A 26,911-nucleotide genomic window follows, 5' to 3' on the forward strand; every position below is an offset into this window, starting at 1 on the left:
AGTGTGTTACCAATTGTTTTCTTGGTGACTATGGTCCCAGATGCCTTGAGATCATTGACAAAATCCTCCAGTGTAATTCTGGGCTTATTCCTCGCCGTTCTCATGATCATTGAAACTCCAGGAGGTGAGATCTTGCATGGAGCCCCAGACCGAGGAAGATTGACAGTCCTTTTGTGATCCTTCCATTTGGGAATAATCGCACCAGCTGTTGTCACCTTCTCACCAAGCTGCTTGTCGATGGTCTTGTAGCTCATTCCAGCCTTGTGTAGGTCTACAATCTTGTCCCTGACATCCATGGACAGCTCTTTGGTCTTGGCCATGATGGAGAGTTTGGAATCTGATTGATTGCTTCCTTCTGTGAACAGGTGTCTTTCATACAGTTAAGGAGCTGAGATTAAGAGCACTCCCCGAGAGTGCTCCTACTGTAATCTCAGCTCCTTACCTGTATAAAAGGCACCTGGGAGCCAGAAATCTTTCTGATTGATAGGGTAGGGGGTCAAATACTTATTTCACTCATTAAAATGCAAATCAATGTATAACTTTTCTGAAATACGTTTTTCTGGATTTTTTTGTTGTTATTCTGCCTCTCACTGTTCAAATACACCTACCATTAAAATTACAGACTGATCATTTCTTTGTCAGTGGGCAAACGTACAAAATCAACAGGGGATCAAATAATTTTTTCCCTCACTGTATTTACATGTTTTTTTTTGACTAACACAATAAATTAGTTGCAAAATTGCACCCGGTGTCATTATTGAAGTCGTTTCCTTTGTTTGGGAACATTTCTCCAAACTAGTATTAATTGAATGAAGGTGAAAAAGGTGAAGGAAAATTTCACAGGGACGTGACTGAGCAACATTCAATTGGGAAATCCATGGCCAGAACATCACAGTCAGTACAACTGGATCAGTAACACAGAGGTGGAAATTTTATTGAACCTCATCTAATCGTCTCTGTACATCTGAACCATGCAGGATTTCATAGCATGTGGAAAAAGAAGAAGAAGGAAATGAGAGCCGTGATGAGTTTGAGAACGTGCTGCCTCACCATGAGGTGAACATGCTTACAGTTATGCAAGCACCAAAACCTGGGATGTCTCACATCCTCCTGTACTTGATTACTCCTCTGAAAACCTCAGAAAAACAGAATTTCCTCTCTCTCACTTCCCCATTTTGTGACTTTTTTTTTGCATACACTGGTCAGCAGAAATCGAATGTATTTTAACAAACCTTGGTTTTCGTAAGAGGAGGAGGCGATTTGCAATAAGACAGCCTCTGGACTCGTTTTCCTGATATAAAGCTCTACCTTCTTCGCTCTGCTCGTCTTCTATAACAAACATGAAGTCGTTTGGCTTGTCTGTACGGACGGCTGCATTCTTCCTTGCTCTTTTCTCTCAGGTAAGAGGAACACAGCTTCACACAGTTTAAGATATTGAGTGACAGCTTAAAGAGTCAGACATCGCAGTCAAACCAACAGCTGTACAGTTCTGCAGTGGAACTGTCACATTCATGTGTCATGTATAATTTTTAGTGTGTATTTTTAATTTGAGATGTTTTTGCTGTCAGAGTGTGAGCGGGAAGGACTGTGTGTGTGAGCTGGAGAACTTGCAGCGTCCTTTCCCAATGGAGAAACTCAACTCCATCAATACTGCAGCTAACGACTGCACGAAGAGCATCACTTCAACACAGGTTAGTGGCTGAAGAGTCATTTTTATATCATCTGAATATCCTGGAATTTGACAGGTTGCCATTAGAGGAAAAATCATCGACAACAGGACGGGAGAATGAAGTAGAGTTTACCTTTACCTTGATTATTTTCCAATAACAGCACTCCCTGAAGTGTTTTCTTCCTCTTAAATTAACATCAATATACCAGCGATTTAATTTTTTTTTTTTTCTTAATAAACATCCTTTTTACTTTTTACTTTATTTTACTTTACTTTATTAATTGACAGGCCCCGCCCACTTCTCCATCACATTATTAATCTATTGTCACTTCTTGGTGGTCTTAATTAAGATAGACTAATACAGTGACCGCACTTCCTGTAAAGGATAATAGAACATGAGTACAGTAAAACAAAATAAAAAGCTTTTCTTCATCAGTTAGAACGCAGACACCAGAACAGTTTACATAGCACACGTTATTGTTACTTACAGTAAGTCAAGGATTTTTCTACTGGAGACTTCCTCAAAATCTCAACTCCCTGTGGCTGGACTGCACATTGTAGCTCTGTGGATCTGTATTTACATTAAATATAAATTGTGGAGCATTTATGGTTCTTGTTCTGACTTATGAACAGACATTTCCTCACCAGCCTCTATTTTTTATCTTGAAGTTAATAAGAATAAAAAAACTTAAAAGTAAAAGACCTAAAGTTACAGTTTTACTGCTTCGGGTCTGTCAGCTTATGATGATTCAAAATACCTTAATAACACTTTATACAGTATTATTGGTTATATTTATAAAGTGCGGATGAATAGACTGATATATAGAAAGACAGACAGAACTGATATATTTCAACCTCTCTCTCTCTCTCCCTCTCTCTCTCTCTCTCAGTTAACAGAGGTGGATGTACTGATGCTGGGAGTGCAGCGGCGTCTGGATCAGCTGGAGAAGAGCGTGTCTGTGTTGGAGAATGAGGATGATGGTGATCTGTATGGAGCCGTATCACTGAGAATCATTGAGCTCGAGCTCGCCGAGGTCCAGGTGCTTCTGGGTAAACTGAAGAACACCATCAAGTCCAACAAGCAGCTCAGTGAGATCACAGCAACCAAGGTGACTTACTGCACTGCATCACACCAGACCAGACCACACCAGACCACACCACACCAGACCACACCACACCACACCACACCACACCAGACCACACCACACCACACCACACCACACCACACCACACCAGACCACACCACACCACACCACACCACACCACACCAGACCACACCACACCACACCACACCAGACCACACCACACCAGACCACACCACACCACACCACACCAGACCACACCACACCACACCAGACCACACCACACCACACCACACCACACCAGACCACACCAGACCACACCACACCACACCACACCACACCACACCAGACCAGACCACACCACACCACACCAGACCACACCAGACCACACCAGACCAGACCACACCACACCTGACCACACCACACCAGACCACACCACACCAGACCACACCAGACCACACCACACCACACCACACCAGACCACACCACACCACACCAGACCAGACCACACCACACCAGACCACACCACACCAGACCAGACCACACCACACCACACCAGACCACACCACACCACACCAGACCACACCACACCAGACCACACCACACCACACCAGACCACACCACACCAGACCACACCACACCACACCAGACCACACCACACCAGACCACACCACACCAGACCACACCACACCACACCAGACCACACCACACCAGACCACACCACACCACACCACACCACACCACACCAGACCACACCACACCAGACCACACCACACCACACCACACCAGACCACACCACACCAGACCACACCACACCAGACCACACCACACCACACCAGACCACACCACACCAGACCACACCACACCACACCAGACCACACCACACCAGACCACACCACACCAGACCACACCAGACCACACCAAACCACACCACACCAGACCACACCACACCAGACCACACCACACCAGACCACACCACACCAGACCACACCACACCACACCACACTACACCAGACCACACCACACCGCACCACACCACACCAGACCACACCACACCGCACTGCACCGCACCACACCAGACCACACCAGACCACACCAAACCACACCACACCACACCACACCAGACGACACCACACCAGACCACACCAAACCACACCACACCACACCAGACCACACCACACCACACCACACTACACCGCACCACACTACACCAGACCACACCACACCGCACCACACCACACCAGACCACACCACACCGCACTGCACCGCACCGCACCACACCGCACCACACCACACCACACCACACCACACTACACCAGACCACACCACACTACACCACACCACACTACACCACACTACACCACACCACACCACACCACACTACACCACACCACACTACACCACACCACACTACACCACACCACACCACACCACACTACACCACACTACACCACACCACACCACACTACACCACACCACACCACACTACACCACACCACACCACACTACACCACTCTACACTACACTACACCACACCACACCAGACCACACCGCACCACACCACACCACACCACACTACACCACTCTACACTACACCACACCACACTGCACCACTGTACACTACACCACACTGCACCACACTACACCACACCACACTACACCACTCTACACTACACTACACCACACCACACCAGACCACACCGCACCGCACCACACCACATCACACTACACCACTCTACACTACACCATTCTAAACCACACTACACTACACCACACCACACTACACCACTCTACACTACACTACACCACTCTACACTACACCACACCACACTGCACCACTCTACACTACACCATTCTAAACCACACTACACTACACCACACCACACCACACTACACCACTCTACACTACACTACACCACTCTACACTACACCACACCAGACCACACTACACCACTCTACACTACACTACACCACACCACACCACACTACACCACTCTACACTACACTACACCACACTACACCACTGTACACTACACCACACCGCACCACACCACACTACACCACTCTACACTACACTACACCACACCACACCAGACCACACCGCACCACACCACACCACACTACACCACTCTACACTACACCATTCTAAACCACACTACACTACACAACACCACACCACTCTAGACTACACTACCATACAACACTCTACTCTACACTACACTACACTACACTACACTACACCACAGTACACTACACTACACCACACCGCTCTACACTACACTACACCACTCTACACTACACTACACTACACCACACTACACCACTCTACACTACACTACACCACTCTACACTACACTACACTACACCGCTCTACACTACACTACACCACTCTACACTACACTACACCACACTACACCACTCTACACTACACCACTCTACACTACACTACACCACTCTACACTACACTACATTACACTACAACACACTACACCACACTACACCACTCTACACTACACTACACCACTCTACACTACACTACACTACACTACACTACACCACTCTACACTACACTACACTACACTACACTACAGTACACCACTCTACACTACACTACACTACACTACACTACTCTACACTACACTACACCACTCTACACTACACTACACCACTCTACACCACTCTACTCTACACTACACTACACCACTCTACACTACACTACACTACACTACACCACTCTACACCACTCTACTCTACACTACACTACACCACTCTACACTACACTACACTACACCACACTACACCGCTCTACACTACACTACACCACTCTACACTACACTACACTACACCACACTACACCACTCTACACTACACCACTCTACACTACACCACTCTACACTACACTACACCACTCTACACTACACTACACTACACTACACCACACTACACCACTCTACACTACACTACACTACACTACACCACACTACACCACTCTACACTACACTACACTACACTACACCACACTACACCGCTCTACACTACACTACACCACTCTACACTACACTACACCACTCTACACTACACTACACCACTATACACCACACTACACCACTCTACACTACACCACTCTACACTACACCGCTCTACACTACACTACACCACTCTACACTACACCACTCTACACCACACTACACCACTCTACACTACACCACTCTACACCACTCTACACTACACTACACCGCTCTACACTACACTACACCACTCTACACTTTACTACACTACACTACACCACACTACACCGCTCTACACTACACTACACCACTCTACACTACACTACACTACACCACACTACACCGCTCTACACTACACTACACCACTCTACACTACACTACACCACACTACACCACTCTACACTACACCACTCTACACTACACTACACCACACTACACTACACTACACCACTCTACACTACACTACACCACTCTACTCTACACTACACTACACCACTCTACACTACACCACTCTACACCACTCTACACTACACCACTCTACACTACACTACACCACTCTACACTACACTACACTACACTACACCACTCTACACCACTCTACACTACACCACTCTACACTACACTACACTACACCACTCTACACTACACCACTCTACACTACACTACACTACACTACACTACACCACTCTACACTACACTACACTACACTACACTACACTACACTACACCACTCTACACTACACTACACCACTCTACACCACTCTACTCTACACTACACTACACCACTCTACACTACACTACACTAGACTACACTACACTACACCACACTACACCACTCTACACCACTCTACTCTACACTACACTACACCACTCTACACTACACTACACTACACCACACTACACCGCTCTACACTACACTACACCACTCTACACTACACTACACCACTATACACCACACTACACCACTCTACACTACACCACTCTACACTACACCACTCTACACTACACTACACCACACTACACTACACCACTCTACACCACACTACACCACTCTACACTACACCACTCTACACTACACTACACCGCTCTACACTACACTACACCACTCTACACTTTACTACACTACACTACACCACACTACACCGCTCTACACTACACTACACCACTCTGCACTACACTACACTACACTACACCACTCTACACTACACTACACCACTCTACACTACACTACACCACTCTACACTACACCACTCTACACTACACTACACCACTCTACACTACACACTACACTACACTACACTACACTACACTACACTACACTACACTACACCACTCTACTCTACACTACACTACACCACTCTACACTACACCACTCTACACTACACTACACTACACCACTCTACACTACACTACACTACACCACTCTACACCACTCTACACTACACCACTCTACACTACACTACACCACTCTACACTACACCACTCTACACTACACTACACTACACTACACCACTCTACACTACACTACACTACACTACACCACTCTACACTACACTACACCACTCTACACCACTCTACTCTACACTACACTACACCACTCTACACTACACCACACTACACCACTCTACACTACACTACACCACTCTACACTACACTACACTACACCACTCTACACTACACCACTCTACACTACACTACACCACTCTACACTACACTACACTACACCACACTACACCACTCTACACTACACTACACCACTCTACACTACACTACACTACACCACTCTACACTACACCGCTCTACACTACACTACACCGCTCTACACTACACTACACTACACTACACTACAGTACACCACTCTATACCACACTACACCACTCTACACTACACTACACTACACTATACCACACTACACTGCACCACAATACACCACTCTACACTACACTACACTATACCAAACTACACTACTCTACCCTCCACTGCACCAGACTACACCACTCTACACCACACTACACCACTCTACACTACACTACCATACAATACTCTACTCTACACTACACCACTCTATACCACACTACACCACTCTACACTACACTACACCACTCTATACCACACTACACCACTCTACACTACACTGCACCACAATACACCACTCTACACTACACTACACTATACCAAACTACACTACTCTACCCTCCACTGCACCACACTACACCACTCTACACCACACTACACCACTATACACTACACTACCATACAACACTCTACTCTACACTACACTACACTACACTACACCACAGTACACTACACTACACCACACCGCTCTACACTACACTACACCACTCTACACTACACTACACTACACCACACTACACCACTCTACACTACACTACACCACTCTACACTACACTACACTACACTACACCGCTCTACACTACACTACACCACTCTACACTACACTACACTACACTACACCACTCTACACTACACTACACTACACCACACTACACCACTCTACACTACACCACTCTACACTACACTACACCACTCTACACTACACTACACTACACTACACCACACTACACCACACTACACCACTCTACACTACACTACACCACTCTACACTACACTACACTACACTACACTACACTACACCGCTCTACACTACACTACACTACACTACACTACACTACACCACTCTACACTACACTACACTACAGTACACCACTCTACACTACACTACACTACACTACACTACACTACTCTACACTACACTACACCACTCTACACTACTCTACACCACTCTACTCTACACTACACTACACCACTCTACACTACACTACACTACACTACACCACTCTACACCACTCTACTCTACACTACACTACACCACTCTACACTACACTACACTACACTACACCACACTACACCGCTCTACACTACACTACACCACTCTACACTACACTACACTACACCACACTACACCACTCTACACTACACTACACTACTCTACACTACACTACACTACACTACACTACACCACACTACACCACTCTACACTACACTACACTACACTACACCACACTACACCACTCTACACTACACTACACTACACCACACTACACCGCTCTACACTACACTACACCACTCTACACTACACTACACTACACCACACTACACTGCTCTACACTACACTACACCACTCTACACTACACTACACTACACCACACTACACCACTCTACACTACACTACACCACTCTACACTACACTACACCACACTACACCACTCTACACTACACCACTCTACACCACTCTACACTACACCGCTCTACACTACACTCCACCACTCTACACTACACCACTCTACACCACTCTACACCACACTACACCACTCTACACTACACCATTCTACACCACTCTACACTACACTACACCGCTCTACACTACACTACACCACTCTACACTTCACTACACTACACTACACCACACTACACCGCTCTACACTACACTACACCACTCTACACTACACTACACTACACTACACTACACCACACTACACTACACTACACCACACTACACTGCTCTACACTACACTACACCACTCTACACTACACTACACCACACTACACCACTCTACACTACACCACACTACACCACTCTACACTACACCACTCTACACTACACTACACCACACTACACCGCTCTACACTACACTACACTACACTACACCACACTACACCGCTCTACACTACACTACACCACTCTACACTACACTACACTACACCACACTACACCACTCTACACTACACTACACCACTCTACACTACACCACTATACACCACACTACACCACTCTACACTACACCACTCTACACCACTCTACACCACACTACACCGCTCTACACTACACTACACCACTCTACACTACACCACTCTACACCACACTACACCACTCTACACTACACCACTCTACACTACACTACACCGCTCTACACTACACTACACCACTCTACACTACAGTACACTACACTACACCACACTACACCACTCTACACTACACCACTCTACACTACACTACACCACTCTACACTACACTACACCACACTACACCGCTCTACACTACACTACACCACTCTACACTACACTACACTACACTACACCACACTACACCGCTCTACACTACACTACACCACTCTACACTACACTACACTACACCACACTACACCACTCTACACCACTCTACACTACACTACACCACTCTACACTACACTACACTACACTACACTACACTACACCACACTACACCACTCTACACTACACCACTCTACACTACACTACACCACTCTACACTACACTACACCACACTACACCGCTCTACACTACACTACACCACTCTACACTACACTACACTACACCACACTACACCACTCTACACTACACCACTCTACACTACACTACACCACTCTACACTACACTACACCACACTACACCACTCTACACTACACTACACCACTATACACCACACTACACCACTCTACACTACACCACTCTACACCACTCTACACCGCTCTACACTACACTACACCACTCTACACTACACCACTCTACACCACTCTACACCACACTACACCACTCTACACCACTCTACACTACACTACACCGCTCTACACTACACTACACCACTCTACACTACACTACACTACACCACTCTACACTACACCACTCTACACTACACTACACCACTCTACACTACAGTACACCACACTACACCGCTCTACACTACACTACACCACTCTACACTACACTACACTACACCACACTACACCGCTCTACACTACACTACACCACTCTACACTACACTACACTACACTACACCACTCTACACTACACCACTCTACACTACACTACACCACTCTACACTACACTACACCACACTACACCGCTCTACACTACACTACACCACTCTACACTACACTACACTACACTACACCACACTACACCGCTCTACACTACACTACACCACTCTACACTACACTACACTACACCACACTACACCACTCTACACTACACCACTCTACACTACACTACACCACACTACACCGCTCTACACTACACTACACCACTCTACACTACACCACTCTACACCACTCTACACCACACTACACCACTCTACACTACACCACTCTACACCACTCTACACTACACAACACCGCTCTACACTACACTACACCACTCTACACTACACTACACTACACTACACCACACTACACCACTCTACACTACACCACTCTAAACTACACTACACCACTCTACACTACACTACACCGCTCTACACTACACTACACCACTCTACACTACACTACACTACACTACACCACACTACACTGCTCTACACTACACTACACTACACTACACCACACTACACTGCTCTACACTACACTACACCACTCTACACTACACTACACTACACTACACCACACTACACCACTCTACACTACACCACTCTACACTACACCACTCTACACTACACTACACTACACTACACCACACTACACTGCTCTACACTACACCACTCTACACTACACTACACCACACTACACCACACTACACCGCTCTACACTACACTACACCACTCTACACTACACTACACTACACTACACTACACTACACTACACTACACCACACTACACCGCTCTACACTACACTACACCACTCTACACTACACTACACTACACTACACTACACTACACCACTCTACACTACACCACTCTACACTACACTACACTACACTACACTACACCACACTACACTGCTCTACACTACACTACACCACTCTACACTACACCACTCTACACCACACTACACCACTCTACACCACTCTACACTACACCACTCTACACCACTCTACACCACTCTACACCACACTACACCACTCTACACCACTCTACACTACACTACACCGCTCTACACTACACTACACTACACCACACTACACCACTCTACACTACACCACTCTACACTACACTACACCACTCTACACTACACTACACCACACTACACCGCTCTACACTACACTACACCACTCTACACTACACTACTCTACACTACACCACACTACACCGCTCTACACTACACTACACCACTCTACACTACACTACACCACACTACACCACTCTACACTACACCACTCTACACTACACCACTCTACACTACACTACACTACACTACACCACACTACACCGCTCTACACTACACTACACCACTCTACACTACACTACACTACACCACTCTACACTACACTACACTACACCACACTACACCACTCTACACTACACCACTCTACACCACTCTACACTACACTACACCACTCTACACTACACTACCATACAATACTCTACTCTACACTACACTACACTACACTACACCACACTACACCACTCTACACTACACTACACTACACTACACTACACCACACTACACCACTCTACACTACACCACTCTACACTACACCACTCTACACTACACTACACTACACTACACCGCTCTACACTACACCACACTACACCGCTCTACACTACACTACACTACACTACACTACACCACACTACACCACTCTACACTACACTACACCACACTACACCGCTCTACACTACACTACACCACTCTACACTACACTACACTACACTACACCACACTACACCGCTCTACACTACACTACACCACTCTACACTACACTACACCACACTACACCACTCTACACTACACCACTCTACACTACACTACACCACACTACACCGCTCTACACTACACTACACCACTCTACACTACACCACTCTACACCACTCTACACCACACTACACCACTCTACACTACACCACTCTACACCACTCTTCACTACACTACACCGCTCTACACTACACTACACCACTCTACACTACACTACACTACACTACACCACACTACACCACTCTACACTACACCACTCTAAACTACACTACACCACTCTACACTACACTACACCGCTCTACACTACACTACACCACTCTACACTACACTACACTACACTACACTACACCACACTACACTGCTCTACACTACACTACACTACACTACACCACACTACACTGCTCTACACTACACTACACCACTCTACACTACACTACACTACACTACACCACACTACACCACTCTACACTACACCACTCTACACTACACCACTCTACACTACACTACACTACACTACACCACACTACACTGCTCTACACTACACCACTCTACACTACACTACACCACACTACACCACACTACACCGCTCTACACTACACTACACCACTCTACACTACACTACACTACACTACACTACACTACACTACACCACACTACACCGCTCTACACTACACTACACCACTCTACACTACACTACACTACACTACACTACACTACACCACTCTACACTACACCACTCTACACTACACTACACTACACTACACTACACCACACTACACTGCTCTACACTACACTACACCACTCTACACTACACCACTCTACACCACACTACACCACTCTACACCACTCTACACTACACCACTCTACACCACACTACACCACTCTACACCACTCTACACTACACTACACCGCTCTACACTACACTACACCACTCTACACTACACTACACTACACCACACTACACCACTCTACACTACACCACTCTACACTACACTACACCACTCTACACTACACTACACCACACTACACCGCTCTACACTACACTACACCACTCTACACTACACCACTCTACACTACACCACTCTACACTACACTACACTACACTACACCACACTACACCGCTCTACACTACACTACACCACTCTACACTACACTACACTACACCACTCTACACTACACTACACCACACTACACCACTCTACACTACACCACTCTGCGCTAGACTACACTACTCTACACTAATCTACACTACACTACACCACACTACACCGCTCTACACTACACTACACCACTCTACACTACACTACACTACACCACTCTACACTACACTACACTACACCACACTACACCACTCTACACTACACCACTCTACACCACTCTACACTACACTACCATACAATACTCTACTCTACACTACACTACACCACACTACACCACTCTACACTACACCACTCTACACTACACCACTCTACACTACACTACACTACACTACACCACACTACACCGCTCTACACTACACCACACTACACCGCTCTACACTACACTACACTACACTACACCACACTACACCACTCTACACTACACCACTCTACACCACTCTACACTACACTACACCACACTACACCGCTCTACACTACACTACACCACTCTACACTACACTACCATACAATACTCTACTCTACACTACACTACACTACACTACACCACACTACACCACTCTACACTACACCACTCTACACTACACTACACTGACAAATCACTGCTTTCCTACAAATACACACCTGAAGCCTATCACTCCTGAGTAATCACTACATTTTGCTCCTGATTATTTCAGTTATCAGACTGCTTGATCACCTCAAACCTTGCATGTCTTTGGCTTTGACTCTGCTAGTGATCGTTAAAGCATTCCAGGCAATCATTTTGAAAGAAGCTTCATTTCTTGCAGCTCACTAATGCCCTCTAGTGGTTCACTGCTAGGTGTGGATCCGTAAACTCCAAAGAGAAAGAAATGATTCTAAAACTTAAGTAAATGAAGTCAAATAAATAGCATATTATAATCTGAGGTGAAAATAACATGCAACATGTGGGCAATGTCTTTCTGTATGTTAATCATTGTTAATGAGAGTCAGGGATTCTTCAGATCAATTAATTTCATTCAGAACTTTATATGAATTTTACACTAAATGGCAATCCACCATGATCAGAGTTATAATATTTATTATTTAGTTCTTATTAGTATTAACCTGCCTATTTGAGTCGATTGGATCCAAATTTAATGACTCAACAAAGTGTGTAGATAATATAAATTATTTAAGATTTCAAGAACTTCAGATTGGGCCTAATGTTAATCTGTAATTGAAAAAAAATCATGAATGAGAAAGCTCTAGAAATAGAGACTGGCGACTGAGACCCTCTGTCTTTAAAATGTATTTAAACTTGCCGCATTTGTCTAAAGTGATTCATTTTGATCAAACAGTGTGTTTTGTAAATAATTGTTTAGGCAGTGGATATGATGTGCTTCTGTCTGAATAATTATGTAAGTTGATGACCATGACTGTTGTTTTTTTGGGTAATTAAAGATGCAGAACGTGACAAAGGGCATGGAGGAGCTTGAGACCTTCGATGTTTCCCAGGTGGTGAGCAAACAGCGAGAAAATCAGCGAATGAAGAGAGACTTGGCTAAATGTGAGCATGAGCTTCACGCCACCCCTCAGCCTCCCATTCCTCGCCCTCGTATGTACACTTTAGCATTTACCCTTACTGTAAATTCAAATGGATACACCAACAAAAACCTAACCATTAATATAGTCTTTTCACGGTTACTATGGGTTGTCTGGTTTTCTTCTACTTTCCAAAAACATGCCTGTACATGTGACTGTGTGTCCATAGTATATGAGTTCTGTTTGAGTTTTAAAAAAGTCATAGTGCAAATGTATTGTTTCAGCTGTTGCAGTCATATAAATAAAATGTCTAATGATCCATTCACAGTGCCTTTGATCATCAGATTTCTTCTTTGTGTGTGTGTATGAGTATAGGACGCTGTCCACAAGGCCAACTGGTCAATATGAACGGCCCTAGAACTTATTCCCTCACCCAGTACGGGACCTCGTACTATTATGGCGCCTGGGGGAAAGACCCAAAACCCGCTCCAGGTAAGGAGGACATGTACTGGCTGGTGGCTCTGACCAGCAGCAACGCTTTTGCTAACTATGTGCGGCATTACAGCAGTTTGAGCACTATACTGGTAGGTGTGGGTCCTGTAGACACCACCATTGCTTCTTCAAACCCCACCACAAACACCATCATCGGCCCTAACGTGGTGCAGTATGGAGACGCGCTATACTATGGCTGCTATAATACACCATCTGTGTGTCGCTTTAACATCTCCACCCGCACCATCACCAACACACCACTTCCACAAAACTCCGGCTTTAATAACAAGTTTCCTTTCGGCCACTTGGACGCCACGTACATCTACACAGACTTGGATTTTGCCACAGATGAATCTGGTCTCTGGGTCGTCTACACAACACCGGACAATTTTGGCAACGTGATCCTTAGCGAGGTGTTAGAAGGAAGTCCTCCATCTTTGGGCCGGTCGTGGCGGACATCACTGCACAAGCGCACTGCCACGAACACCTTCATGGCATGTGGAGTGCTTTATGCCACACGTTTCCAGGACAAACAGACGGAGGAAATTTTCTACTCCTTCGACACGGAGACAAGGGAAGAGCGTTACGATCTGAAGATCCATCTCAAGAAAATGCAGACCAACATCCAATCTCTGAATTATAACCCACGAGACCGAATGCTCTACGCCTACAGCGACTCGTACATCGTCTCGTATGATGCGGTCTTTCAGTAAATACATGTCATCTTCTCATATAGCCGTGTGACAGTAATGCATATTCCTCTTTTTATAGATGCTGGTGGTTTATAACAGAAAATGAGATGAATTTTAAATGTCATGATAGGTTTTTAAAGAAATGCTTATTGTTTTTCTTTTTCTTTTTTAAATAATATCTGTACACATTATTATCCCTCAGCTATTCTGGAAACACCTCTTAACCAATAAAACATGACTTTATCTCCATGGCTATGCTGTGTGGTCTAAAATGTTTTTATTTTATTATTTTCTATTCATTTTCCAACTCATTTAAACCTATGATAACCAACTATCTAACTTTACGGTGAGCAGAAATAATTATTTAAACACTTTGTTTATACTATTCGATATAAATTTACACACAAAATGTCTTTTGACATTGTGCTTATACAGGCAACCTTATATATTGTTATTTTAGCTTTCTGCCATAGTATTTTGGAATGAACATAAATGTATCATGCTTAGGGGCATTTATATGCAAATTGGATAAACAGTGTAGAAATTTTGGCACATTTTAATTTAAGTATTTTTATCTTTGCAATATTAGACGGAAAAAGCCTTTCCTAGTAATATAATCTACATTAGCTTCAAATGACAGACTGGGGTTCGATAATCAATAATCAAGGTCACACTGTTGCACATCATGTAACTGAAAGGCCATACAGAATTACTAAGCAGGTCATTTACTACTTTAACCAATGCTGTACATCTCAGTACTGTCATGAGTCCTAAATCCTGACTGATAAATCCCATGAGTGTTAATCCTACAGTATTCCAGCATGAATATAAATGCTGTGCTACGACCATTTCCCAGATAGCAAAATAGGTCTGGCCCAGATCTGGCCCACACAATGCACTTACATTTGGCCCATATACCACAAAGAATGACGGCCCTTTGGTGGCCCATGTGTGGTTTGCCAGAGTTGGGCCAGACGTGGGCCAGCACTGGGCCACACCACATAAACCAAACCATAACCGGGCCACATCTGGCATGCCATCATATAAACACTGCCAGACCTGGTCCACATCTAGTTGACATACCACCTGCCATGCCAGAACTCCATGCCAAGCCAGCAGTGCCGGCTTAATGCCAGATCTGGCCCAGACCCGTCTGCTATGTGGGTTCTAGGATCCTGGAGATGATGCGGAGGTTTGATTTTTCCCAATAGTTACAGTTGGAGTTGGGTTTTAAAATCTGGAGTTTGAAAACTGTTAGTTTAAAGGATCTGGGCTCATAACCATTGCTAAGGCAGGAAGATAATTTATAATAGAGGTTTGATTACTTACAGTAGTATCTGCATGAAGAAATGTGTACATAAGTGATAAATAACACGTTTTATTTATTTAACACTTTAGATGTAAGAGTGATCAAAGGTGCTGGCTGTGTATTCAATATGATCTAAATTTAGGCTAAATAAGTTACTAAAACAGAGTTCCTGAGTGTTTATACAGTTCTGTTTAACTTGAGAAACAGACACACTTTCAGTATGGTAGAACCAGTGAGGATGGAAGGCAGGTGGTCTGTTTGTCAGATCCTTGACCTTAGCTCTGGACAGTTACCGATTCACTGGGCCTCGTCTAAGACTAAGTATGCAAGAAATGAGAACAGCATTTTCCTAGGGGGGATGGATATTGTAATGTCCTAAAAAGCCAGACAATAGGATGTCTTCTAAATGTCTATAAAGCCAACTTTATTCTTGGAGCACCAGCTAGGCATTTTACTTTACCGTTATACAGCAAAAGTGTTTGCAGAGTTGATATCTGCTCAAATAACTCTATAAAAATAAATCCCAATAACACAATTTCAAACACATGAAGCATTAAACATGTGCCATATTCCTCCATGCTACAGGTGTGATGTCCCTGGTGGAATCATGTGTCTTAACTGCCATGTATTTTTTTTTGGAGTTGTCCTCTCTTATCTGGTTTTCTGGGAGTATTGAACATTTATGATATTTATTGTTTTCAATGTTAATTGTATTTACTTATGCTCAATACTGAAACAGTAACAACCAGTTGCTGTACACCGATCAGGCATAACATTATGACCAGTGCCAGGTGAAGTGAATAAGACTGATGATCTCCTCATCATGGCACCTGTTAGTGGGTGGGATATATTAGGCAACAAGTAAACATTTTATCCTCAACGTTGATGTGTTAGAAGCCGGAAAAATGGTCAGGTGTAAGGATTTGAGCGAGTTTGATGAAGGGCCAAATTGTGATGGCTAGACCACTGGATCAGAGCATCTCCAAAACTGCAGCTCTTGTGGGGTGTTCCCGGTCTGCAGTGGTCAGTATCTATCAAAAGTGGTCCAATGAAGGAACAGTGGTTAGCCGGTGACAGGGTCATGGATGGCCAAGGCTCATTGATGCACGTGGGGAGAGAAGGCTGGTCTGTGTGATCCGATCCAACAGACGAGCTACTGTTGCTCAGATTGCTGAAGAAGTTAATGCTGGTTCTGATAGAAAGGTGTCAGAATACACAGTGCATGACAGGTCAGGGCTGTTTTGACAGCAAAAGAGGGACCAACACAATGGCAGGTGGTCATAATGTTATGCCTGGGTTAGTGTATATTACTACGTTTTTGGTATGTAAGGAAAAATGTTATAAATTCTTTATTCATGTGTGTGCCATGAACAATAAAACAGAAACACATATTTAGATGTAAAACACATTCAGCAATTTTATTATTTATATCATAAGTTGAAATACAGATTTACAGACTTTTTTAATAAAGCGATATTTTTAAAGCATATTCTGAGCATACGTAAGGTGTAAACAATAGCGCATGATATGCAACATTCTAGATTTTTCTCTTGTCTTTAGAGGTGCAAATGAGAAAAAATGGCTCTCCTACTATCAAAGAGATTTAACTAAAAAAGCAGAAAGAACTCAGAACACTTTCACTGCTATTCCAGTGTTTTATGGTATTAAATGAAGTTTCAGTCAAATGCTATACTGAAAATCATGTGGTTATGATGATCATACAGTGAATTTATTGCATGTTCTAATATAACTTCAGAAGTAAACTTGGTAGGCGAGCATGTAGCCACCGTTGTACATGTAGAGCCTCATGTCTGTGGGGTTGTAGTGAAGGTTGGCGACGCTGGCTGCCACCTTCTCCATAGGGATGGAGAGCATGTTGTCCTCCATCCCTGTGGTCGTGTCGAAGGCATAGAACACTTCCTCTTTGTAAGTGTTTATGAAGCGAGTTGCATAAAGCACCCCACACACCATGAAGGCGTTGGTTACCGAGCGCTTGAACAGGCGAGTCTTCCACGTGTGTGTCACGTTGAAGTTTTCAGTGTCCACTAGACTTATCACCATGTTCCCATGGTTAGCTTCCATGGCGTACATTACCCACAAGCCCTTATCATCAACTGAGAGGTTGATGTCCGTCCAATCGAGGCAGCTGTAATAGCAGTAGGGAAATTTGTTATTGAATCCAGCACCAGGAAGCTTAAGACGCCGGACTTTCTTGGTTTTCACATCATAGGCACAGAGTTCTGGCACGTTATAGCACTGATAATACACAACACCCTTGTGAAAGATGGTCCCTGGACCCTGAATCGCATTAGCATCAGTGTATGATCCCGTCAGTGATTCATCTCTGTGGTTCCTTGCAGCCATCAAGTCTTCATAAGTCTGATAGAAGCGCACAGTGATCCCCAACCTGTGGCCACTAGCTAGATGCTGGATCCAATAAGACTCTACACCATCAGCATCAGTGTCATGACCCCACGCTCCAGCGATGTAGGACGTACTGAAAGGGTTCAACTTAGTGACCACTGGCGCACTGATATTTGTCATCATACATTCAGAACAAGAGCCTGTAAAGCAGAAAATAGCAAAATAATTAAATAAATAATTAATTACTAATGACAAAAGGTCACAACTGGATGTAAGGCTAGTGCCAAACCCTGACATACTCCAACAGGGGGCCTCCAACTCCTTCTCTTTGTTTCAACTTTTCTGTACAGACCTAAGGTTTTTATATTTGCATACAATTGTACAGGTGTACAGGTGCTTGTGGCACCTTCCATCATTGAAGTTGATCCTAAGCAGGAACAGGACTTGCTGAGGTGTGCCATTGGTTAAGTGGCTCAGATTTTCCTATGTTAAGGGTAAAAAGGTACTAGCCCTTAAATACAGCCACAGATGCACTCTGTTGGCTTATCAAAAGCTTCTAAAAGGCATTTCATAGAAAAAAATGTCATCCTCCAGACTGTTGACAGAAAGTCAGAAAATTATCTCTGATGTGAACAAAGAAGATGCCCTAATGGACTCACCAAAATATTTTTGGTTAATTGTTTGGTAAAATGACATGTATTGAGTTTACATAACTCAAATCTACTGAAACTTTTGGCCTTAAATGTAGATTTGAGGATTTTGTGCTTCAACTTCCATGACTGATTATTATTTCTCACAATATTCTATTGTACTTAACTAACCACAGTGGTTGGTATATTTGGAGAAATGGCCTATGATTTAACATTGTTAGGTAGGCTTATGCCTGACATGGTATTAGGTTTTCAGTGAAAAATGTAAGTTAACTTACTCCTGAAGCTTTGTGGGAGGGTCCTGCAGTTCTGGATGCGATTATTGAGGGACCGCAGTTTCTCCCTCATTGTTTCTAAGTTGAAGACGTTTTTATTGTACATCTGATCCACATCTTCCTGAAACTTCTGCAACTAAGGTACAAATGCAGACAAAGATTTATTTTTACTCAAATAAATGTTAAGAAATATAATGAAGATTGTGTTTTTATAGGTTCAGAATAGGATCCCCTGTTGAGCCATTCCACATGGAGGAACGGTCCTCACAACCTTGCTGACACCAAACACAGATCTATAGCAATACCACACAGGCTGAGTATCCCTGACCATAACCCCCCAATGTCTTCCTCCATTGGACAAACCACATCAACTTACTTGACTGTGTCAGCCAACCAGGTGAGAAGACAGCTGATCAAGGCAAGGCTGCAGGCCCTGATGGTATTAGTCCCATGATTCTCGGTCTACTCAGAGAGTCCTGCACTACTCAGTTGTCTGGTACCATTAAGTACATCTATAACCTACGTCTGATGCAGGAAAGGGTACCGGTGCTATGAAAAACATTTTGCCTCATACCAATACCTATGAAAGCCACACCATGTGGCCTCAGAGACTACAGACCAATTGCTTGTCATCCCAGGTGTTGGAAAATATAGTTTTAACCCACCTGGTCCCATAGGTGAAACCTGCACTGCACCCACTCCAGTTTGTTTACCAGCCTCATGTAGGTGTTCATGATGCTGTCATCTGCCTGCTGCGGTGTGTTCAGTCCTACCTTTATGGCAGGAGTTGTACTGTGAGGAACATGTTTTTTTTTTATTTTTCCATTGCCTTCAACACCATCTAACGTTTTCTGCTGAGTGAGAAGCTGCTCAGAATGCATGTCAGCTCAACCACTGACTACCTGTCAGAGAGGCATGTCAGATTTTTGTAATTAGGGGCCTCCCTGTCTGACAGAGGACCTCAGGAGACTGTCCTGTCTCCATTTCTGTTCACTCTATACACCTCAGACTTTCAGTATAACTCTGAATCATACCACCTGCAGAAGTTTTCTGATGACTGCAGTTGGGATGGACATGAGTCTGAGTGCAGGGGACTCCTGAATAACTTTGTGGACCTGTGCACTAGGAATTACCTTCTCCTAAATGTGATGAAGACCAAGAAGATTGTAGTGGACTTTAAGAGGACTAGAACTTTGATTGAGCCCATAACCATCATGGGCAAGGAGGAACTGGTTGGAACTGCTGATAAATACAAGTATTTGGGTGTACACTTAAATGACAGACTGGACTAGAGGACCTACACTGACTAGCTGTGTACAAGAAGGGAATGAGCTGAAGCTATTTTCTGAGGAAGCACAGATCTTTCAATGTTTGCAGTAAGATGCTGGAGATCTTCCAGTCTGTGGTGGCGAGTGCCATTTACTTTGTTGTGGTCTGCTGGAGGGGCAGCATCAGCGCCAGGGATGCCAGCAGGATTAACAAGCTAATACTCAAGGCTGGATCTATCGTTGGACACAAAATGGAGACGTTTGAGTCAGTAAGGAAGATGAGGTCATTGAACCAACTGGACAATCCATCTCAACCACTCAACACTACATCGTCAGCAGACCTCAGACTCGTTCAGATTCAGTGTTACAGAGAACGTTACAGGAGGTCATTTTTACCATTTGCAATAACATTGTACAACAGCTCATCTGTGTGTGGTCTCACCAGATCTCACACTGCACTATTAAACCTGTTAACACTATTTTTTAGAATCTATCTATCTATCTATCTATCTATCTATCTATCTATCTATCTATCTATCTATCTATCTATCTATCTATCTATCTATCTATCTATCTGTCTGTCTGTCTGTCTGTCTGTCTGTCTGTCTGTCTGTCTCAAGTGGCTCAGGCTCTGAGTCGGGGTTCAGATCAGGGGTTCAAGCCCCACCACTGCCAAGTTGCCAATGTTGGGTCCTTGAGTAAGGCCCTTAACCCTCTGTGCTCCGGGGGTGCTGTATCATGGCTGACCCTGCGCTCTGACCCCAACCTCCAAGGTTGGGATATACGAAGAAAGACTTTCACTGTGCAGTGATGTATATGTCTATCTATCTACCTAGTAGTGTGCAAGTGACCATAAAAGGAAAAAAATCTGACAACTGTTATAAGATTCAGATAGCAGAGACTCTGATCATTGTTAAATAAACATATCCTTACAAAAATTATTTGTTTGTTAAGCTTTTTAACCATTTTACAAATGAACAGTTTCAAGAGACACCTTTCTAGTGCATGATTGAGGGACTAAACGTATACAAAAATTAAGTTAAGCCTTAAAGTATACCTCTGTATGTATCTGCTGTGCCTCCTCTCCATCTTTGTCGAAAGCTTCATCATCCATGGTGTCCTGTAGGTGCTGGATCTCTTGGCTGAGCTGCTTCAGGTGTAGAGCGTTGTACAGGCCCTGAGTGTTCAGGTACTGGAACCTTTCCAGCCGCTGGGTCACATTATTCAGTGTGGCCTCCATGTCAGGAACCGTCTCCTCACCCATCCCCGTCTGTCAGCAGTAATGACGGTTTACTACATTTTATTCCAGCACTAATATTTCAGTTAGATTTTAGTTTAGCTCTCTTAATTAAGGTCATGCCCAAAAGTATGTGTGCACAAACTAGTGATGTTTTTCTACAACAGAGATCTATAATATTGCAGTATGTGTGAGTTGAGTGTGTGTGTGTGTGTGAGACCTGTGTTTGGAGTTTTTCCAGTGAGTCTTGGCAGTTTTGTATCAGTTGTGACACAGCATCATACTTGGAAACAGGAAAAACCCAGACCGTGCTGTTCACCTCACACACACATGAGCCATTTCTCTCCTGACCTTGAACGCTGTGTGCATGGCCACCCTGATACACACACACATCATACACAAACATGAACATACACACATCATACACAAACATGACCATTCACACAACACATCATACACAAACATGACCAGTTGATAGAGTTTCTTAAAAGCTTCTTCATTTAGCACTGAAAATTATTAAACTCCTCATATCTACTGTTGTTTTTTTTTTACATTCCTGAGAGCAATTGTCTTAAGAAATCTACTTTATAAATACTCCAGATTCCTCCAATATACACCAATCAGGTACAGTATAACATTTTGAGCAGTGAGAGGTGAAGTGAATAACACTGATGATCTCCTCATCATGGCACCTGTTAGTGGGTGGGATATATTAGACAGCAAGTCAACATTTTGTCCTCAACGTTGATGTGTTAGAAGCAGGAAAAATGGACAAGTGTAAGGATTTGAGCGAGTTTGACGAAGGGCCAAATCTCCAAAACTGCAGCTCTTGTGGGGTGTTCCCGGTCTGCAGTGGTCAGTATCTATCAAAAGTATCCTTTAGGTCCTGTAAGTCCTTAAAGACCTAGTATACCCATGGAGGCCCTACCTCACAACTTACAGGACTTAAAGGATCTGCTGCTAACATCTTGGTGACAGATACCACAGCACACCTTTAGGGATCTAGTGGAGTCCATGCCTCGGCGTAAGGGGGACCAACACGATGTTAGGCAGGTGGTCATAATGTTATGGCTGATCGGTGTAGATAGTGGTACAGCTACAAACCTAATGATATACATTTAGTTCCAGTTTTACATTCATCAATAGTCAATAGGGAAGTTAATTTTTTACAAATGCTAAAACAATATTAACAAAATATTGTATGTACATGTGTAAGTGCTGCACATGACATAAAAAAATATAGATCTTATTCTCGAATAGTAGAATAATGTCCAATAAGTACAGTTCTTAATAATCCTTAATAAAACTTTTCAAATAAAACTGACTTTGAAATAAGTTCAATAATATAAAATCTGCATCTGAAATTATATTCATAATTCAAAATTATAACGGTGAAACATAATCAGGAATTCATTAAACTAAACTTTTTGAAAATGGCTTCCATTCATATTTCATTAATTAAGTCACTGGATGATTTTGATTTACTTTAATAGAAATTTAACAGAAATCAAATCCAAAAGCTTTTTGAAATTGAATAATATTTTACTTTTACCTAATATTTATGAGGATGGATAATTAAATTGTTTATAAGCACACTTAAAACTGCTTGATTCATCATCTATAAGTGTGTCTTTTATTCGGTATTTGTAGATATTATTATTCAGTATTGTAGTTAAAAGCGACATGTCGGTACTTACAGCGGCGGCAAGAAGCAGCACGAGAAGGATCATGATCAAACTGAGTGTGTCTGAGCTTCTCCATCAGCCTTTATAAGTATGATCTCTCTCTCATACACACACACACACACACACACACACACAAATTTTTTTCCCTTTATTGTGGTTTATTGCGGGAGGATGTGAATATTTTTTAGCTTCCTTTGGGGAATCTTGATTTGCTGACAAAAAATTCCAGTTCACTTTTTGGAACAGAGCTCTTGTACAATAGATCTGCAGTCAGACTACTGTTAACTGGATTTAAATAATAATAAATATGTGAATATTTGTTATAATAAAACACAAACAACTAAATGACAGGGTATGATATTGAAAGCACATCAAAATTCTCTTGGGCAAACTAAGTATTTTGTCAAAAACCAGCAATGCAACAATATGACTTACTAAAACAAACTAAGCATCCTTTAATCTGGAATAGTTTGGTCTTCCAAACATTCTTCAGGTGTGTTTTTAGAGATCACAAACTAATCTTTATGTCATGATACGCGATCAGTATATCCAAAATCACAGCCATATGAACCTCCTTGCTCAAAGTACTGCTGAATGAATTCCATTTTCTCCTTGTTATTTTTTACATCAATAAAAATGTATACTTTTGTTATTTTGTTTGGCACCTCTCTGTATTATATACCAGTACCAGAGGTGGACAAAGTACACAACTTCCTTTCTTGAGTGAAAGTACAGATACTACTGGTCAAACATTACTCCATTACAAGTAAACGTTTTTTTACTTAAGTAAAAGTACAGAAGTACCTGTTTTTAAAAGTACTTAAGTATCAAAAGTAAAAAGTAAATGTCAACGCATTGTTTTAGTATTGTTGCCTTGTTGTATGCAATACTTACAGTACCTTTTGTAGCAACCTAGTGAATATACTGACCAGTTTGTAGTATCTGTGGAATTAAGAGCTTTTAGAATGTTACAAAATTAAGAAATTAAACAACTGAATTGACAAAAAAGACAGGTATAATCTATCTATAATCTAATTTTAATTTTTTTATTTAACACTCCTACCACCCCCAACAAAGATGTACACATCTATGTGTATCCATTCATGCACATTTGAATGAAGTGGTCTGTAAATCCAACCTGCCTTGAAACACAGCTACACAACTGTAGCTGTATAAATGCCCAACAGCAACGCTGCTTTAAAAAAAGAGCAAAACAGAAAAACTTATTTGCCATTAAAACAAAAATTGCAAACCATTAGTTGTGACCATGATACTATGTTTCACAGATCACTAGTAGAGAGAAATTGTACTATGGTCAAATAAGTCAAACTTAAAAAGGTCCTAGTTCATCTTATGTAGAAGCTGGTTCTCAAAGTTATGCGAATGAATTGCTCCCCTTCTTGGGCTGAAGATCAATCCAGCTGCACTAAAAAGCCTCTCACAGGCCGCTGAGGCAGGGAGGGCTGTGTTCAGCTTAAGTGACAGGATGGAAGGCTGGATAAGATGTCAGCATAGTCATACCTTCAGCTGTACATGTTAGGTATGCATCCAGTTGTATGGATGTCTCCTGTGTGTGCACATGCTGATATTAGAGAAGAAATCCTTTTCATCGAAAGTGTATGAGGAGTAAGTTACCATACATACTTCATGGCACAGGCAATATCCATTTCAAGCTTTTACCAGAAACTAAAAGTAGGAAAGTTTTTGTTTTCGGTATACAAAGCAAACATTTAAAATGAAAAGAATCTTTACTCTTTTCTAAAAACTGGAACATACTGTCTAAGTATGGCCATG

At 43.1% G+C, this 26,911-nt stretch overlaps 2 protein-coding genes across 2 annotated transcripts; one reads left to right on the forward strand and one right to left on the reverse strand.

Annotated features, from left to right (window-relative positions):
* The first annotated feature begins 1,242 nt into the window (after nucleotides 1-1,242).
* LOC131358146 (olfactomedin-4-like) lies at nucleotides 1,243-16,588 on the forward strand. Its single transcript, XM_058397698.1, has 5 exons — nucleotides 1,243-1,400; nucleotides 1,569-1,691; nucleotides 2,560-2,778; nucleotides 15,065-15,218; nucleotides 15,521-16,588. The coding sequence occupies exons 1-5, from the start codon at nucleotides 1,341-1,343 to the stop codon at nucleotides 16,348-16,350; spliced, it is 1,386 nt and encodes a 461-aa protein (XP_058253681.1). The 5' UTR covers nucleotides 1,243-1,340; the 3' UTR covers nucleotides 16,351-16,588.
* Nucleotides 16,589-19,043: 2,455 nt separating this feature from the next.
* On the reverse strand, nucleotides 19,044-25,186 carry LOC131357482 (olfactomedin-4-like). The gene is made up of 5 exons (XM_058396461.1): nucleotides 25,130-25,186; nucleotides 23,653-23,808; nucleotides 23,253-23,465; nucleotides 20,931-21,063; nucleotides 19,044-20,202 (listed from the first exon to the last, which is right to left on the reverse strand). The coding sequence occupies exons 1-5, from the start codon at nucleotides 25,160-25,162 to the stop codon at nucleotides 19,391-19,393; spliced, it is 1,347 nt and encodes a 448-aa protein (XP_058252444.1). The 5' UTR covers nucleotides 25,163-25,186; the 3' UTR covers nucleotides 19,044-19,390.
* Between the last annotated feature and the right edge of the window lie 1,725 nt (nucleotides 25,187-26,911).

Source organism: Hemibagrus wyckioides, linkage group LG08 (assembly GCF_019097595.1).
Source record: "Hemibagrus wyckioides isolate EC202008001 linkage group LG08, SWU_Hwy_1.0, whole genome shotgun sequence".
In the NCBI taxonomy this organism is placed as follows: Eukaryota; Metazoa; Chordata; class Actinopteri; order Siluriformes; family Bagridae; genus Hemibagrus; species Hemibagrus wyckioides.

Coding starts and splice junctions, on each gene's coding strand:
- LOC131358146 (XM_058397698.1), top strand. CDS start 1,341: ATGAAGTCGTTTGGCTTGTCTGTACGGACGGCTGCATTCTTCCTTGCT. Junction 1,401..1,568: donor TCCTTGCTCTTTTCTCTCAG/GTAAGAGGAACA, acceptor TTTTGCTGTCAG/AGTGTGAGCGGGAAGGACTG. Junction 2,779..15,064: donor GTGAGATCACAGCAACCAAG/GTGACTTACTGC, acceptor GGGTAATTAAAG/ATGCAGAACGTGACAAAGGG.
- LOC131357482 (XM_058396461.1), bottom strand. CDS start 25,162: ATGATCCTTCTCGTGCTGCTTCTTGCCGCCGCT. Junction 23,809..25,129: donor TGCTGCTTCTTGCCGCCGCT/GTAAGTACCGAC, acceptor TGTGTGTATCAG/GGTGGCCATGCACACAGCGT. Junction 23,466..23,652: donor TGGAAAAACTCCAAACACAG/GTCTCACACACA, acceptor TACTGCTGACAG/ACGGGGATGGGTGAGGAGAC.